Source organism: Sebastes umbrosus, chromosome 15 (genome assembly GCF_015220745.1).
Source record: "Sebastes umbrosus isolate fSebUmb1 chromosome 15, fSebUmb1.pri, whole genome shotgun sequence".
Taxonomy (NCBI): domain Eukaryota; kingdom Metazoa; phylum Chordata; class Actinopteri; order Perciformes; family Sebastidae; genus Sebastes; species Sebastes umbrosus.
The window spans coordinates 28,741,151-28,757,609 of NC_051283.1; the positions used below are offsets into that span (position 1 = coordinate 28,741,151).

General features: G+C 39.8%; 3 protein-coding genes across 4 annotated transcripts; 1 reads left to right on the forward strand and 2 right to left on the reverse strand.

The window, feature by feature from the left end:
- Positions 1-1,793: 1,793 nt before the first annotated feature.
- Positions 1,794-7,723, reverse strand: lgals17 (galectin 17). Of its 2 annotated transcripts, XM_037794211.1 has the most exons (7): positions 7,593-7,719; positions 6,036-6,079; positions 4,967-5,332; positions 4,652-4,742; positions 3,861-4,039; positions 2,868-2,918; positions 1,794-2,746 (listed from the first exon to the last, which is right to left on the reverse strand). In XM_037794211.1, exons 1-7 carry the CDS (start codon positions 7,616-7,618, stop codon positions 2,670-2,672), a joined length of 834 nt encoding a protein of 277 aa, XP_037650139.1. In that variant the 5' UTR covers positions 7,619-7,719; the 3' UTR covers positions 1,794-2,669. The 2 variants fall into 2 exon arrangements, with proteins under 2 accessions (XP_037650139.1, XP_037650140.1); XM_037794212.1 differs by lacking the exons at positions 1,794-2,746; positions 2,868-2,918 and adding an exon at positions 3,076-3,253 and having other exon boundaries at positions 7,593-7,723.
- A 1,380-nt stretch (positions 7,724-9,103) lies between these two features.
- On the forward strand, positions 9,104-15,913 carry LOC119502922. Its single transcript, XM_037794213.1, has 5 exons — positions 9,104-9,362; positions 9,695-10,054; positions 11,596-11,706; positions 14,858-14,919; positions 15,313-15,913. The coding sequence occupies exons 1-5, from the start codon at positions 9,326-9,328 to the stop codon at positions 15,457-15,459; spliced, it is 717 nt and encodes a 238-aa protein (XP_037650141.1). The 5' UTR covers positions 9,104-9,325; the 3' UTR covers positions 15,460-15,913.
- Positions 12,287-14,676, reverse strand: LOC119502920. The gene is made up of 2 exons (XM_037794210.1): positions 14,140-14,676; positions 12,287-13,134 (listed from the first exon to the last, which is right to left on the reverse strand). The coding sequence occupies exons 1-2, from the start codon at positions 14,479-14,481 to the stop codon at positions 12,625-12,627; spliced, it is 852 nt and encodes a 283-aa protein (XP_037650138.1). The 5' UTR covers positions 14,482-14,676; the 3' UTR covers positions 12,287-12,624.
- Positions 15,914-16,459: the final 546 nt, after the last annotated feature.

Here is a 16,459-nt window from a genome sequence, read left to right on the forward strand (position 1 = left end):
TATTTTATAGTTCCTGGATGTAAAGATGAGTTTCACAACGTTAAAACCAACAAAACCGTCCATTTCATAAACCGACGCTGAACCGGAGATCAGTAACGTTACTGCTGCAGCGCTGGCTAGTCTCATTATCAGCTACCTGTGTTCTCCTTCAACTAGCTAACTAAACGACCAATAATAAACGCAGAAAGCACTTCTTTATCCTGAAGACCACGTTATAGCGTTTGTTAACTTGTTACCTGTTTTCTCCTTTAACTAGCGAACTAAAAGATTAACTAACCGTCGTTGAGCCATAAACAAACGCTATAACGGCGGTATCATTAGGGCGATAATGTCTCTAGCGTTTGTTTTGGTGACCAGTTTTACTTTGTGACGGTAGTTTTGATACGCTAATGTTGAGCTGCTATCTAGGTAGCAGAAGCTAACGGCAAGTTCCGTAAACAAACGCTATAACGTGGGCTTCAGAATAAAGTAGTGCTTTCGGCGTCTATTAAATATTTGGTCCTTTAGTTAGATAGTTGGAAGAGGACACAGGTAGCCGATAATGAGCCAGCGCTGCAGCAGTTATTAACGTTACAGATCTCCGTTTCAGCGTCGGTTTATGAAATGGACCGTTTTGGTTTTAACATTGTCAAACTCCCCATTTTATGTTCTTCTGTCTCGTGTCTCCTCAGTCTCCGTCTTTCACGGTCTCTACCGTTGTATTTGTGTAACTCAGCCGAGCCAACCGAGTGACGTCGTAGGCTAGAGTACTGCAACATGGCGGCGCTTCATTTCCACTTTAATTGGTTAAAATATGCAAAAGAAATACCACTCTGATAGTTGAACACCATATGGAGTGTGGATTAATCTACAAACATGAAGCAAACACAATCCAAACCAGCTGCTATTTAACGCAGAACATTAAAGAGGACTAATAATGCTTATTTTCAGGTTCATACTTGTATTCTGGGTTTCTATAGAACATGTTTAGATGCTTTAATGTTCAAAAAACACTTTACTTTTCTCATACTGTGTCTGAAACGATCCACCCCTGAAAAGCCCAGCCTGCTCTGATTGGTCAGCTGGCTCACTCTGTTGTGATTGGTCAACCAAACCAAACTCTTCGGACTCCGCTCCAGCTCCGCTCTAACTAGCATTATTACACGGCTTTGTTGAATACTCGATTCTGATTGATCAATCACAGCGTTCTGCAGATCGTTGCTATGTATAACAGACCGTTGCTATGGGCGCAGGTCTGATGACGGACTCTGGCGGACATTTTTCGTGTTAAGTTATTGATTTATTCAGTAAGTAGCCATGTAATAAGCGGGATAATGGACAGCTAGCGGGTCATTGTTGTGAAATAAACCCCTGTCAAGGTTTATTTCACAACAATGACCCGCTCGCTGTACATCATCAATTACTTGTTTGAGGGCGTGCCAAACTAGCTGCTAGTCAGGTTTTATGCAAATGTGTTACTTGATGACATCAACACGTTACGGAAGAAAAGGCGGGACTTCAATCGAGGCATTTGAGGCAGTTCAGGAGCAGTGTTTCTTTGGGGGAGAGGTCTCCCTTTGATGTGGACTTTGGGCTTTGCAGACCTTTTAAAAAAAACTGTAAAACACACTAAAGGAGAAAATATGTGCGTATGTGTATGTATGTTCATATTAACATACATACAGTACATACTTATATACCCATGAAAATACACACATACAGTACATACATACACAGTCATTTTCCAGTGTCCAGTTCACAAATTCACAAAACAATTTTTTTCACACAATTTTGTTCACATTTTTAAACTTCTCCTTCAGTCTGTGTTCTTAGTTATTTCTTTGTTTATTTTGGGCAAAAAACGACGTTGATGTCTTCTAGATAAAGAAATGTTTGTCGTTTTTTTTGTCCTCAATAAACAAAAAAAGACCTGTTTATCTGTGAGTGCCGGTGCTTTGTTTCTTCGGTCCTCACCGCTACCGTGCACCGGATTTTGTTCAATATTTGGAGCTGAGCTACTTCGCTGCTCCTTTCCGCTGTATCGTCTTAGTTATTCATGAAATAATTACATTTTGCCTTTAGTCAAGAAATAGTCCCGCACATGTCCTTCCATTAAAATATGTTGTGTTTTTACACTCGTTTGGATTTGGATTGGACAAATTAGACAAAGCATGTTAATGAATTAGATTAGATTAGATTAGATTAGCATTAGAGGTGTTGGTTGGTGTATTTATGAAATTCAGATAAAGCCAGGCTAGCTGTTTCCCTCTGCTTCCAGTCTTTGTGCTAAGCTAGGCTAACCACATCATGATTCAAGCTTCATAGTTAATGGTCTCATATAACTATATAATCCAAAAATGCAGAACAATTCTTTTAATACACATTTTGTTTTGTTTGAAATTTGGCTCCAGAGTTTGTTTTAAATGTTGATGATGATGTTTTAGAAAAAAAATAAAACTTTTCTTCATTTTTAAATCTCATCTCACGCACTCCGATCCGTCACTCTGAACTTAATTTACAATCACCACAATCCCACACGCGGCTCACCTGGCTCATTAGAAATATCACTCAGGTTAAATGTCATAAAAACGATGATAACACCTGACAGAAAGAGAACGTCTACATCGTTCGCTGGCTATAGTGTATTAAGCAGTTGGTATACGTGCAGTTATTTTGCAGAGGGACTTTTCTCAGAGGAGATGAAGGATTTGGAAACTCAGAACAGAGAAGATGAGAAGAGCCGAACAGCTGCTTTTGGCAGCATCATCTGGAAGACATCAGAGGGTGGAGATAAAGGGTTATTCTGCAGGTCTTTAGGTATTCTTCCCTTCATGTGAATCGTCTTTAGGTCTGGTTCATGTGCCAGAATATAAATGTTGTTTTCTCACCTGTTGGTACTTGGTTCTCCAGAGTCTGGGTGATTTTGAGAGCAGTGGAGTCTAATGTTGAACAGAGAACAGTTACATCAGTTTCATGTGATAAAGATGCAAATCATAGTTCAGTATTAAAAACTGGACCTGTAGTACAAGTCAAGGCAAACTGCTGTAATGACACTGTAAACCAGGGTTGGACCCAAAGGTACAACTCAGAGCCCAGCAAGGTCAAATGTTCAGCTTTACTTGTAATCAAAAAACAGGCAAGCATGATGGTGTATATATACAGCAAGGCTAATGAGGAAGTGGGAACAGGTGTGCAGGTGGGTGGGGTGGAGGACAGGTGATGGACAATGGAGGGAACACAAGGGTTACAGCAGGACAGCAGAGAGAAGCAGGATCTGAAATGAAAGGAGAGTTCATGTATGGCAAAGGCAGCGAGCAGATGTGGCACAAGAATCAGTCTCATGTCTGTAGAGATGCCTCATTTGATAAAACGGACAATGTTAAAGAAGCAAGAGTTAAACAAGTCAGAATCTATGGCCCCGACCACGGCTCTGAAATATCAGTAAGTTAGAAAATATGGCCCCGACCACAGCTCTGAAATATCTCCCAATGCTGAAAGGGTAAACAATAGAAGAGAAACCTTTTCAACAAAACATTTCCTGGTTCAAAGTCTGTGATTAAATCTTTATTCACAGTGGACTGTAATAACCTAGGGACCTGGGTGTGTTATTTACTCTCCATGTCTGGGTTTCATGTTTCAAATGTTCAGATTTACCCTTCAGATTACCTCCATGTTGAGCAGCTAGATAACACCTTGAATTTGCAGTTAAAATGTAACAGTCCCAAACTGAAAGATATTCAATTTACAAAAACATAAAACAGAGAAAAACAGAAAATCCTCACGTAGAAGCTTGAACCAGAGAATATTAAGCTGGATAAATGACTTAAACAGTCAGATATCAGAAAGCTTTAGATGGGCTGATAGATTAATCGGCCTCTCACCCTCCACGGAGAGCTGCACGGTGCTGACGGCGAGGCCGTTTTGATCCAGAACTTTGTACGTTCCTTCGTCCGAGCTCTTTAACATCTTTATCGCCAGCTGCTCGTTCAGCAGATGTTTCTGGAGACGCTCGCTGTTTTTATCCCCCCTCATCCACACGTCGGACCACTCGGAGCTATTCCTGTGGAGCACAGTTCAGTTACTGTTAGAATGACGCAAAAACATAAAGACAAGAGTAGACATGTTTGTCTGCTCAGCAAGCAGCAGCAGGGACCACAGCATGATAAAAGCCGGGAGTGACTCTTTCAATTTTCCGTTTACTAAACAAGCAGTGTGATGTGTAACCAGGACTACATGGTTCCTGGTTCTGTTGTGGAGCTTAAAACAAACAAAAGCACAGTACATGTCGCAGCGAACAGTAGATGTGAACATCAGTAAGGGAAAAACAAATGATTAATTCCTAAATTACATCCACCTACTTTGGAAAGTTCTCCTACATAAAGCATTTTTTCTTTCCAAAACCCACATGCTCCAGTCTCTATTTAGCCTCTATTTTATGAGCAGACTTCATCGAGTGACTCATAACTCAACCAGCAGCCTGTAATCTGTGTTAGTTTGATGCAAACTGTAATTTTATAGGAGTTTTTTGGGGGAGGGAAACAATCGGAGTAGGTGGCAGCAGAGACGAGACAAGAACATAAGAGATGAGAGTGGGTGAAATGTGTGAAAAGAGGAGCACGCACATGAGAAAAGGTCAGAGGATGTGAATGTAAACTATAGGTCAGCAGCTCACCTGCCCTGGAAGACCACTCTCATAGAGTGACGGGTGTACAGATCCAGGACTAAGTCCCCACCTTGACCTCGAGACTGAAGGGATTTGTGGTCTAAGATGGGAAAAAAAAAATGTCAATAAGGCCTCGCCGACCTCGGTCGGTGCTAGGGTCCTAATTAAAACGAGTAAGGACGTCAGCATTGTTAAAGACAAATAAAAATAAGATTAAAGGAGAAAACATGATATAAAAAGACGACAGACTAAAGCGAAAATGGAAAAAAGTTTACCAAATGAGAACAAAAGATGGAAGATAGAATTATTAGATTTTAAACTCACCAAACACCGACAGCTTGACGCTCTGAATGAAGACCCTGGTTTTGGTTGACCTCACTCCGTCCACCACCATGAAGCTCTCGTATCTCCCTGTGTCTCCGATCTGAACGTCAGTGATGATCAGAGAACAGTCCCCGGACCCCAGCTTCTCCTCGGGAACCTCCACCCGCCCCTCGAACTCCTCCGCCTGCCACTTTTCCTCGCCACGCTGCTCGAACACGGTGTCGGCCGGGGTCGTCCACTGGATGTGGCAGGCCGGCGGGGCCGCCGCCCCCAGGCGCTGCTTCCAGCTGCAGGGAAGGACCGCCTGGTTCCCCACCTTGGAGGTGACGGACAGGAAGTGGGTGGTGGAGGAGAGGGGAGAGGACTCTGGAAGAACAGACAGAGGAAACAGAGCTTGGTCAGTGATCCTACGCTTCAAACTATGGCGCTCTACGACTCTAGAGTCAGTTTTGTGCGTGTCAATTTCCGCTTGTTACCTGCATACGCTGTTTTACCAAAATAAACTTCCGTGTACTTGGTTTGGTTTAGGCAACTAAACTACTGGTTAGATTTAGGACAAGATGGTGGTTTGGGTTAAAATAAGTATGTTTGTTATGTAGTTAAGTAGGCTATGTTGCGTACGGGACGCAAGTTAAGTACGTTATGTAACGTTTAGTGCTGTCAAAGTTAACGTTCTCTTTATACATCCATGTGTGAAATTAGGTTTACGCAACAAAACTACTTGGTTAGGATTTGAAAAAAGATCATTGATTGGCTTAAAATAAGTAGGTTTGTAATTAGGGCTGTCAAAGTTAACACGATATTAACGCAAATTAGTTTTAACGCCACTAATTCCTTTAACGCATTAATGCAACTCGTAATTTTTAGGTTGTAGCGGGCTCAGTTTTAACAGAGATTTATCCTTTATGGACTAGTTTCACTACTATTAATACAAGTTTAAATATAGAACAGAATAACTCTGTCTCCTTACAGTCAGGTATTACACACTGCACCTTTAAACCTTTAAACCTTGAAGCTATGCTAATGACACTGAATTAACTGTGTTTATGTTCATCAGGCTGAAACTCACCAACTAAACTGCCAACCAGGAAACACTGTAGATGAATGAAAAACCTGAAAGAGACGAGATTCATTAGAAAAACCACAGAAACACCACACCTGCTTTTTATTTTCATAACCTCAACCGTCACACAAACATCCCCAAAAATACTTCAAAGTTTATATGAGTTTATAGGAAACAACAGCAGACGGAAGTTGACTTTATTCATCATAATGATAAAACATATTTAGTGATGATAGAGTTCATTCATAAGAAATAAAAGTTTTTTAAATTAATAATAATTTCATCTTAATTATACAGAAAAACTAACAGATATTATTGAAATTTTCATATTTATTCAATATTTGTCCAGATAGTTGTATTATCTATATTGTATATTAATATTTTGCTTATATATATGTACATAGTTCGTTAAAATATATATATATAACTTTATAAATGTATTGTTTTATAAACATATCATGATAAATATGTTTTTAGGAAACAACAGCAAAAGGAATAAAAAAGGATAAAACATGTAATATTACCCTTTCAATTTTTTTTTTTTAAATGTATTTAATCTTTTAATTTATTTTTATTTTTAATTAAGAAAACATTCATAGTTTCATCTTGAAGATACAGAAAAACTAACAGATATTTTTGAAATTTACATATTTATTCAATATTTGTCCAGATATTTGTATTATATATATATATATATATATATATATATATATATATATATATATATATATACACTTCTAAGGCAGGGTGGGGTCACACATACACACACACATATATACACGTATATATACACACTTCTAATTTAGGGTGGGGTCACAGACGATTCCAGAGTGATATATGGTTTATTCATATTTTGCTTATATATCTATATATAGTTTGTTAAAAAACCATTAAATAGGTTTTCAATATATAAATCTTTTAATATAATAAGTTTGGATATGACAGAATATAAAACAGACTGTTTATAAACATTTCATAATAATGACACCATGAGTCAGTGAGGACTTCCACCCTTAATGCAGGCTGGGGTTCAGATGTTTATTCTTCATATTTATATATTATTAATATATTTATTCTCATATATTTATATATTATGTACACACTGAGGCTATTCTCTCATGTAAGGTGTGTTTGATCAGAACTGAGAAAAGAAACAGTATCTTATGTTAAGTTTCATTATGAGGTTTATTAATATTCTGTTGTAATTTGAAACTTAATTGGCATCCCTGTCTATCAACAGGGAGCTGATTATAGGATTGACTCATTCAGTAAGTTTCGTTTCTAGAGACTTGTTGAGTTCCTCAAAAACGAAACTGCAGCGCATCACCTGCTGCCTGCAGTCTGCACAGCTGACACATTATAACTAACATTACTCCTACTGGAATTCATCTCTATAATATCAACCTGTTTTTACTCTGCAGATATATATTCAGTCAGCTTAATTTACTACCATATTTATTTATATTTAAAAAAAAATATTTGTGATTATTGTGCAATAATTTAAAACATAAAAACAGTAAATATTCTGAAGGAAGCTTTTAGTTTCAAAATAAAGTTTCTTACCATTGTCGTTTGCTGACTGTTTTCATGATGTCTGCTGTTTGGAAACTTAGCTCAGTCTTCTTCTCTCTCCTCTGACTGAAGTTTCAAATGTCTGTTTACAATCAGCAGACATCACAATTTATCAATGAGCGACTTCCGGTTGCCTTCAAAATAAAAGTACATTATTTTTTCAGTAGTAATTTATGTCCCTTTCATATTCCCCCCAAAGCCTCCTCCCACCCAACCGTCATCCACTGCCCACGCAAAAAGGATAAAGAACAAAAAACAAAATTACATTTAAAAAAAGAAGAAAAAAGACAGAAAAGAAGATTTAAAAAAAATTATATATAATATATAAAAAATAAATTTAAATAAAATAAATAATAATTAATAAAGCACACATTGACATTAATAATAATTATATGATAAATCCCAAACTACAGATAAAATAGGCTGATAAACGTTACCATGTACAAATGGACAAATTAACTGCAAGTGGTTATTTCTGTTTACATAATTCAAACTTTATGATGTCATACATTTTAAGAAAGAAGAAATACGTCTCATATGCCATAACTCTATTAGTCTGCCCAAATACACTACGTCCAATTAAAATTAAAACTTAAACTACAAATAATACAAGTCTTAATCATACAGAAGCACTGTCAGTACTTTTAATAAATACATTTTAAAAAAGTAATAATCAAAAAGTTAGAACTCAGCTAGAACTAAAAGGTTTTATTTATTTTATGTTATTTAACTGAAATTGTATTTTGGTCCAGTTAATGTTTTTATCAAGTTTTGTTAGATATGTTTTTATTTATGTAAATTTTTAATCTGTTGGTTTTTGTAACCTAATATTTGAAATATGCTCTACAAATAAAGATGATTATATTCTAATTATATATATATAAAATAACTATAATTATTAAAAGTGAACGATAATTGGCAACAGGTAATTAATTAGATTCGCTATTTTATTTATATTGTTTCATTTTTGTGTATGTATGTGTATGTTGTTTTATGCCAGAATCAAATCAAATATAGTAATAATTATTCTGTTCTTGCCCATTACTGTACTGATCAATTCATTTGTGAAAACACTTTGAAGAAATATTGTTATTCCAATTAAACATTAGTTCAGTGATTGAGGGCATATAACTAGGAAGAACCAGAAATTTTATTTATTTATTCATTTATCTATTTATCTATTTATCTATTTATCTATTTATTTATTTATTTATCTGCTTTGGAGTATCATATTGGTGCATAGACGAGAAACATAAATATATAATAGAAAAAAATATATTATTATTATTATTATATTAACTTGTGAACTATCCTGTGAGTGTTGGGGGTTAACAATATTTTCTTCTTTTTCTCACGATATTAAAAAAAAGAAAACTGAGCATGCCTCTAGGGTTGTCGTGCTTTTATTTTGAAGCATCTCTCGGATGTATGACGTAAGCGATGTTGAGGGATCTCTGCAGAAACGAAACCTAAAGGCTGCAGCCTGCAGCCTCATCAGTTCACACACAGGGGTGGGGGGTGTTACAGAGAAGTGTGTGTTTAGTGGAAAATCTTCTGCTCCAAGATGTTGACTGGTGGTCTTTTACTGTTTCTACTGTTTCTACTGTGTGCATAATAAAACCCCCCTCTCACTTCCTCCCACTACAGTCACTGTTTGTTCACTTATTGAACAGACGAGTCCTCCTGCATCTCCTGTACCAAACCTGGAGACTATAATTTGCTAAATGATGGCAGGTGTCACACGGATCCTCACTTTACTTTGTAAGTTAATAATGATTTTATATTTATTAGCTGATTTTAATGCAGGCAGGGCTCCGGGCTGCTTTGGATATCACATTCAAGGGCGTGTCAATGACTTTCAAGGTGCTGTGTGGAGAAACTAGAAGAATGTCTTATGTCTGGTTTGTTTATTTTGTTTATGCTCATGATTTTGACTCATGAATCAGGTGGTCGTGGTGAAGTCATGCCTTCTCAAAACTACTTCTCTAGGCCACATCTTATATGTTGTTCACTATAAATATTAAAGTACCCTCAATGTTTAGTTAAAAGTCCTCATCAGTCTGATCTCTGTCCTCACCTGTCTGTCTCCTCAGGTGTTGCAGGATGCCACCTGTCTTCAGCCTCACCTGTTCTCCGCTCTGCCCTGGTGGTCCAGGCGGGGCAGAATGTCTCGCTCACCTGTAACCTGACGTTCTGCGTGGACATCACCTGGTACCGTCTGCACTCAGATCAGCTGCTGCCTCTGCTGACGGTGACGTTGTCTAAACTGAAAGAGGTCCTTGTGATCTATCAAACCGCAGACGGACGCTTCAGCCACCGGGGCAACGTGGCGGGAGGCCCGGTGGCTCTGGAGATCCAGGAGGTGGAGGAGGAGGACGCCGGGCTCTACTTCTGCACCGGACACTGTGCTGGAGCTCTTAGTGTTAACAGAGGAATTCAGCTGGTGGTTGATGGTAAGAACCTCATTTATTCATATTATTATTATTTATATTATTATTACAGTATATCTGTTTTAATCTGTTATATCTTTATTTCAGCTGAAATCAGAGGTGAGGTTTTACCCCAATAATATGAAGCGTGACATCTCCTCTTTTCACCCTCCTTCACTCACTCACTCACTTCCTCCCTCACTACATCCCTCACTCACTCACTCACACACTCATTCACTTCATCCCTCACCCCCCTCCTCACTCCCTTCCTCACTCCCTCCCTCCGTCACTCACTCCCTCCATCCCTCCATCCCTCACTCACTCACTCACTCCCTCACTCACTCACTCCATCCATCCCTCACTCACTCACTCACTCACTCAGTCACTCACCTACTCGTTCCCTCCCACCCTTCTTTCCTCCCTCATTCACTCACTCACTCACTCCCTCCCTCACTCACTTCCTCCCTCACTCACTCACTTACTCACTCCCTTCCTCCCTCACTCCCTCACTCACTCACTCACTCCCTTCCTTCCTCCCTCAATCCCTCCCTCACTCCCACCCTCTTTCACTCCCTTCCTCCCTCCCTAACTTCTTCCCTCACTCATTCACTCCCTCACTCCCTCCCTCCCTCCCTCACTCACTTCCTCACTCACTCACTCACTCACATCCTCACTCACTCCCTCCCTCACTTCCTCCCTCCTTCCTTCACTTTTGAAAAAAGGGAAATATGAAAGTTTCCATACTTTTTGTCTCATCTTCCTACAAAATCCACCAAAATGTAGTTTGTCATATTTAGTATCTCTGGAAACGTTGAGACCTCGTCTAGAATCTGAAATAAACGTCTGTGAGTTTGAACTAAAGTTTGTAAAGTTTGTAAAGAGGACAGACACATTGATACAAAGAAACTCATTACTATTTCATTAAGTCAAAGCGTGACTAAAGGGAGTTGTTCGGCTGAGATGAAGGTCGTGGTGAGGTTTCTGAGGAAAGCAGCAGTTTCAGTGGTGAAAAGGTTTCTTCTAATCTGATGGCGAGCGTGATCGGCGCCGTTGAGTTGGCAGGAAGTTGGGTTGCTATCATGTCCTGTTTTGTCAACAGTGGTTAGCTTGATGTTAACGTTGGCTGATAAAGTGAGCAGGACTTCTATTAGCCATCTTTTCCTCCACTGGGTGACGTTTACAATCAGTTTTATTGGTAACATTCATAACGTGCCGGTTGTGACTTGTCATCTTCAGTTTGGGCTCAGCGGCCGTGACGTTCAGTCGTCTGAGCTGCTGGGTTTTATTTCATGTTTCACATGACGTGTGGAAGGTTGCAGGAAAACAGCCTTTAGCGTCATGCAAACTGTTTCATTTGGTTTAAAACCTGACAGATGTTTCTCTAAAAAGAAATGCAGATTTTAAATGTCCTTGTGGTTCACATGAAAATGATGACACTGAAATCATGTAAGAAGCAGCTCTTTGTTGTTCCAACTGGAAACAAAGTTATGTTTCAGAAAAATTGAATCAATCAATCAGAAATCAATCGATCAGTCATTAACTGTTCCTGTATTTTGTGTCTCCAGGCGTTGACGGGGAGTCAGCCAGGCTGCCATGTTGGACTCTGGGGATCTGTGTCCTTCCAGCTGTCTTCGTCCTCTGTCTCGTCTTCATCGTTGGAATCTGCCTGCGCTCAGGTGTGTGTTTGTGTCCTCTACTTCTATCTATGAGGACCAAAGGTTTAGACATAGAGAGGGAGGACATTTGTGTGGACAGTGTCTCCACCTAGTGGTGGAAAGTACTCAGTACATGTCCTCAATACTGCAGCTTTAAGCCTCTGAGACCCACAATAGACCCATTTGTGTCTTCTTTAGGGGGAGATAGAGGTCAGCAGTAGATGTCACATAGAAGTGGTGAACATCATCTGAAAGCTGGGAAGCTGATTATTAATTTGAGATGCTGCTCAGCATTTTGTGTCAAGTTGTTCTAGTCATAAATCAGAAATAAACATGAATGAATGAATTCAAATAAATTGTGAAAGTGTATAAGGTAAGGCGTAAGTGTGTAGCTACTCCCGTGCTCTGAGAGGTAAAATGACTGGTTTTGTGAATGGAGTCTGGAGGCTTCGAAGAGAGCATTAACGGTTTCAGTTCCCCGTCAGAAAGAGCCGTCTGACGGCGAGGTAAAGCCGTGAAAATATTCTAAATATAGCGTACACTTTTTTTTTTTAGGTGTCGTAGAGAACTCAACTGCTGCTTGGATTTATGTCCAATGTTTACAGATGACATGTTCATTTTATTTTTTAATTTTCCAGAAGTTACACCCATGTAAAACTGCTGTGTTAACTCAATTGAGTTCTACAGAGCTTGTTTATTTAAGTAAGGCAGCTTCAGGTCAGTAAGTCAGTGTGTAATGTTACAACATGTACATGTCGCCTTTTGAGAGGAAAAACAGCATTATTCTTGATAAAATGTAACCTAACGGTGAACTGGTTTATTGGTAATTCCTCCAACAAACAAACAGTCCTCCTCAGCAGCGTTGAGCGTATGAATCATTTTTGTTGATAATCAAGAACACTAATTAATGTCCCCGATAACCGTGAAGACGTGGTTTGATCACACCGGCGTCAGCAGCATCCCGTACGGTCGGATGGACTCCTGCACGATGACCCTCGTCTCGACGTCGCTGCTTCCCTCCGGGACGTAGACCAGCCAGACGTCCTCCCTCTGGCACTTCGCCCTCTTCTCCGGGTTGATGCGGTTCTGAAGAACCACTTTGTACGTCTTCCCGTCCACTTTGGACTTGAACTTCTTGCAGTACTTCTCCGCCATCTTGATGTCCGGCGTGGAGTACACCCCTCTGCCCCTCGTCTCCCCGGTGACCAGAGAGGAGGCGGCGACATCCAGGAACTCCTGCTCGACGCCGAGGCTCTCGTCCCGGGTCAGGATGATGCCGAGGGAGCCGTCCATGTTCCGTCCCTGGTAGGAGACGGGCCAGGCGTCCTTCCCCGTCCCCAGCCAGGTGTCCCCGCCATCGTACCGCTGCGTGACCCGCAGGGCGACCCGGTTCCACCCACAGGGACGGACGTACGGCTCGTTACCGCGGAGGAACTTCTTGTCGCCGTCCTGGAGGGGGAGAGCGGGGTCAACAGGGTCAGAGGGACATGCTAACATGCTACATGCTAATCTCAATATTTAATATTAGTATAACAATAATATATTCACATGTACTGCATCACTTCCTCCCTCATTCACCCTCTCACTTCCTCACTCACTCATTCCCTTCCTCACTCACCCTCTCACTTCCTTACTCCCTCACTCCCTTCCTCACTCCCTCACTCACACACTCATCACTCACTCACTCCCTTCCTCACTCCCTCACTCACACACTCATCACTCATTCACCCTCTCACTTCCTCACTCACTCACTCATTCAACCTCTCACTTCCTTACTCCCTCACTCATTCATCCTCTCACTTCCTCACTCACTCACTCACTCCCTTCCTCACCTACTCCCTCCCTTCCTCACTCACTCCCTTCCTCACTTCCTCAATCACTCACTCCCTTCCTCACTCACTCACTCACTCCCTTCCTCACCTACTCCCTCCCTTCCTCACTCACTCCCTTCCTCACTTCCTCAATCACTCACTCATTCACCCTCTCAGTTCCTTACTCCCTCACTCACTCACTCACTCACTCACTCATTCACTCACTTCCTCCCTCACTCACTCACTCACTCACTCTCTCACTCACTTTCTACATTCCTCCCTCACTCATTCCCTTCGCCCCTTGTTTGCTCCCTTCCTCACTCACTTCCCCACTTACTCCCTCACTCACCACCTCCCTCCCTCCCTCACTCATTCACTCACTCACTCTTTCACCACCTCCCTTTTTCCTTCTTCCTTCCTCCCTCCCTCCCTCACTCATTTCCTCCCTCACTTCCTCACTCATGCACTCATTTACTTCCTCTCATCACATTTGACATTTTGCTCAAACTAAACAGAAAAACATCCAAACTTACTATATACATAAATACCATATAAACGTGATCATGTTATTGATCTTAATCCATTGATTAACTCGTAATATCACTATTATTCTAGTAGAGAATGAATCACGTGACCTCCTCACCTTTACGTTGGTGAAGTCGAAGTTGTACTGCGGATCAAAGAAGTCCTTTGGGTTGACCTTCACCTTGGTCCTGTGGTTCTCATCCGGCCCGGCGGTGGTGGGGCCTTCTGTCAGCGCCGGGGGGGAGCTGTACATGTCCTTGTCGTCCAGGTCCTGCAGGGACAACGTCCCCAGACTGGGGTACTCCAGCTCTTTAAACCCCTCCTGCTTGTAAAACTCCTTCAGAGCCACGATGTTGACAAAGTCCTGGGGGGTGAGCTGGGAGGCTCCACCTGTCGACTCGACTCTGAAGCCTGAGAGAGCCGACAGGGCCTCCAGACACAGCTGGCTGTCCACCGGCATGCTGCTGGCAGGAAACTACAATCTTTACTCCTCCCTTAGACAGAGGTTAATGTTAGAAACCGTCTGTTTCTCTGTTCTGAGTAGTTGTTGCCTTGAAGAAAAGGTAGAAATGAAGAGGAAGAAGTCTCTTTCTGTCTGCTGCTTCGTCGGCAAAAACAACTCGCCCTAGTTTCACTTTCATACTTTCACTTTCACTGACTGTGAGTCACAGGCTGTTCTCATAAGGGCTGGACTTGTGTGCTGTATTTGTCCAGGCTAGCTGGACTCATGTTACAATATTGAGTACTAGATTCAGAGTCAGTGAGTCCAATTTAAACCAGATTAAAATAGAGAATCAGCTGTTTGTGTAATCTTCCCTTCTCTCCTTTGTCTGCAGGTAAACCAACTGTTTGCTGCTGTAATCCGGAGAGAAGCAGCACAAGTCAGAGGGTCACAGAGGTCAGTAAACAATGAACACGTCCACAGCCCTCCTCCTCTTCCTCCTCATCTCTTTATTCTTCACTTCTTTCTCACTTAACATACTATAATTATATTTATAATATATATACAAATATATATATGTATATATATTTGTATATATATATAAAAATTACTCATTCTATTTCTAACGAAAACACAACGATTCTCATTTTCAGGTGATTATATACTAAAGAAAACATACTTATTAATATTATATTCCATTTCTGCCAATAGATCCTCCTAAATGTTACACACTGGTCCTTTAAATAACAGCAATACTGAATACCCTCATTACAAATATTAAGTAAATTACTGATCTGATATTAATGAAAGTTTAATTTGGTGAGACAAATTAGTTTTCTGTCTCTGCAGGAAGTGTCTTTGCACTATTCCAGTCTGAAGCATGCAGACAAGCCCCGCCCCTCCGGCCGAGGAGGAACAGGATTGGTCGAGAACGACGTCACTTACGCGGCAGTGACCAATCGCAAGATCCCAAACTGCTCACATGACCACAGATAGAACGGCTCTTTGCTGTTGTAGTCATTTAATGGCACAAAAAAAACTTGAATGTAAGAGATTTTATAAACTTGGCTATTCAAAAATGACTGTTTTTACTTTCTGCTCTTTAAACAAGTCAATAATGACTTTAAATACAAGTTTCTATAAATGATCTCTCTCTAAAGTAAGTTTCAGAAACCATCTTTCCCCCCAAAAATGTGTAATTTTTCTTTAACTGTGATATTTTAAGCTATTTCACTGATCTTTTTTCATATTAAATGTGTGAAATGTGTAGAAAAAATGTTTCAGATTTATATTTTGCTTTCTTACTGCTGTAACGCTGTTACTGCCAGTTAATTGCACATAATGAAAGAAAGTTTATTTGTTTAAATGCTGTAGCATCCACTGTGATGTGTGTCTCACTGTTGTTCTTATGTATCTGTCAACACTTTGTTTTTTAATTCTAAATAAATATATTCACATATAAAAAGGCTCTTGTTGTGTTGAATTTCTACACCTCGTCATTTATGACATGTTTGTTACATACAAACACGTCATAAATACAAATTTAGAGCATAAAAATGTGATCAGATGTGGAAGTATTGAAGTAGTGATACGATTCTTGAGCACTACTGGCTTCCTCGTATTTTCATATTCAACAGGAGTGAAATGAGACTTCATTTTGAAAACTGTTGAAAAAAAAAAGAAAATTCTAAAACCTAAAAGAAACGTGTTTCTTTTTCAACAATTTCCAAATTTCGCTATGGAGGATGGAACCTGCCAAAATAAAAAAAATAAATTACTAAAAAAATAAATGCCCCGATAAATATGTCACTAAATGCAGCAAAAATAATATTAAAATTAAATAAAGCCCTTAATTAATTGATAAAATGTGACATAAATTGATATTTCTGTTTTTATGTTTTCACTTCTATATTTATCTCTGTATTATTTCCCTTATTTATTTACTCTTCTGTTTAATTTTCCCTCGTATTTATTTATGTATTTTTTTTTATTAATT

Excerpts from the sequence above, each read along its gene's own strand:
- lgals17 (XM_037794211.1), bottom strand. The coding sequence starts at position 7,618 with ATGAAAACAGTCAGCAAACGACAATG. Across the intron at positions 6,080-7,592 it reads ACAGTCAGCAAACGACAATG|GTTTTTCATTCATCTACAGT; the intron begins GTAAGAAACTTT and ends CGTCTCTTTCAG. Across the intron at positions 2,747-2,867 it reads GGAGAACCAAGTACCAACAG|ATGATGCTGCCAAAAGCAGC; the intron begins GTGAGAAAACAA and ends GATGTCTTCCAG.
- LOC119502922 (XM_037794213.1), top strand. The coding sequence starts at position 9,326 with ATGATGGCAGGTGTCACACGGATCCTCACTTTACTTT. Across the intron at positions 9,363-9,694 it reads ACGGATCCTCACTTTACTTT|GTGTTGCAGGATGCCACCTG; the intron begins GTAAGTTAATAA and ends CTGTCTCCTCAG. Across the intron at positions 10,055-11,595 it reads AATTCAGCTGGTGGTTGATG|GCGTTGACGGGGAGTCAGCC; the intron begins GTAAGAACCTCA and ends TTGTGTCTCCAG.
- LOC119502920 (XM_037794210.1), bottom strand. The coding sequence starts at position 14,481 with ATGCCGGTGGACAGCCAGCTGTGTCTGGAGGCCCTGTCGGCTCTCTCA. Across the intron at positions 13,135-14,139 it reads TCGACTTCACCAACGTAAAG|GACGGCGACAAGAAGTTCCT; the intron begins GTGAGGAGGTCA and ends CTCCCCCTCCAG.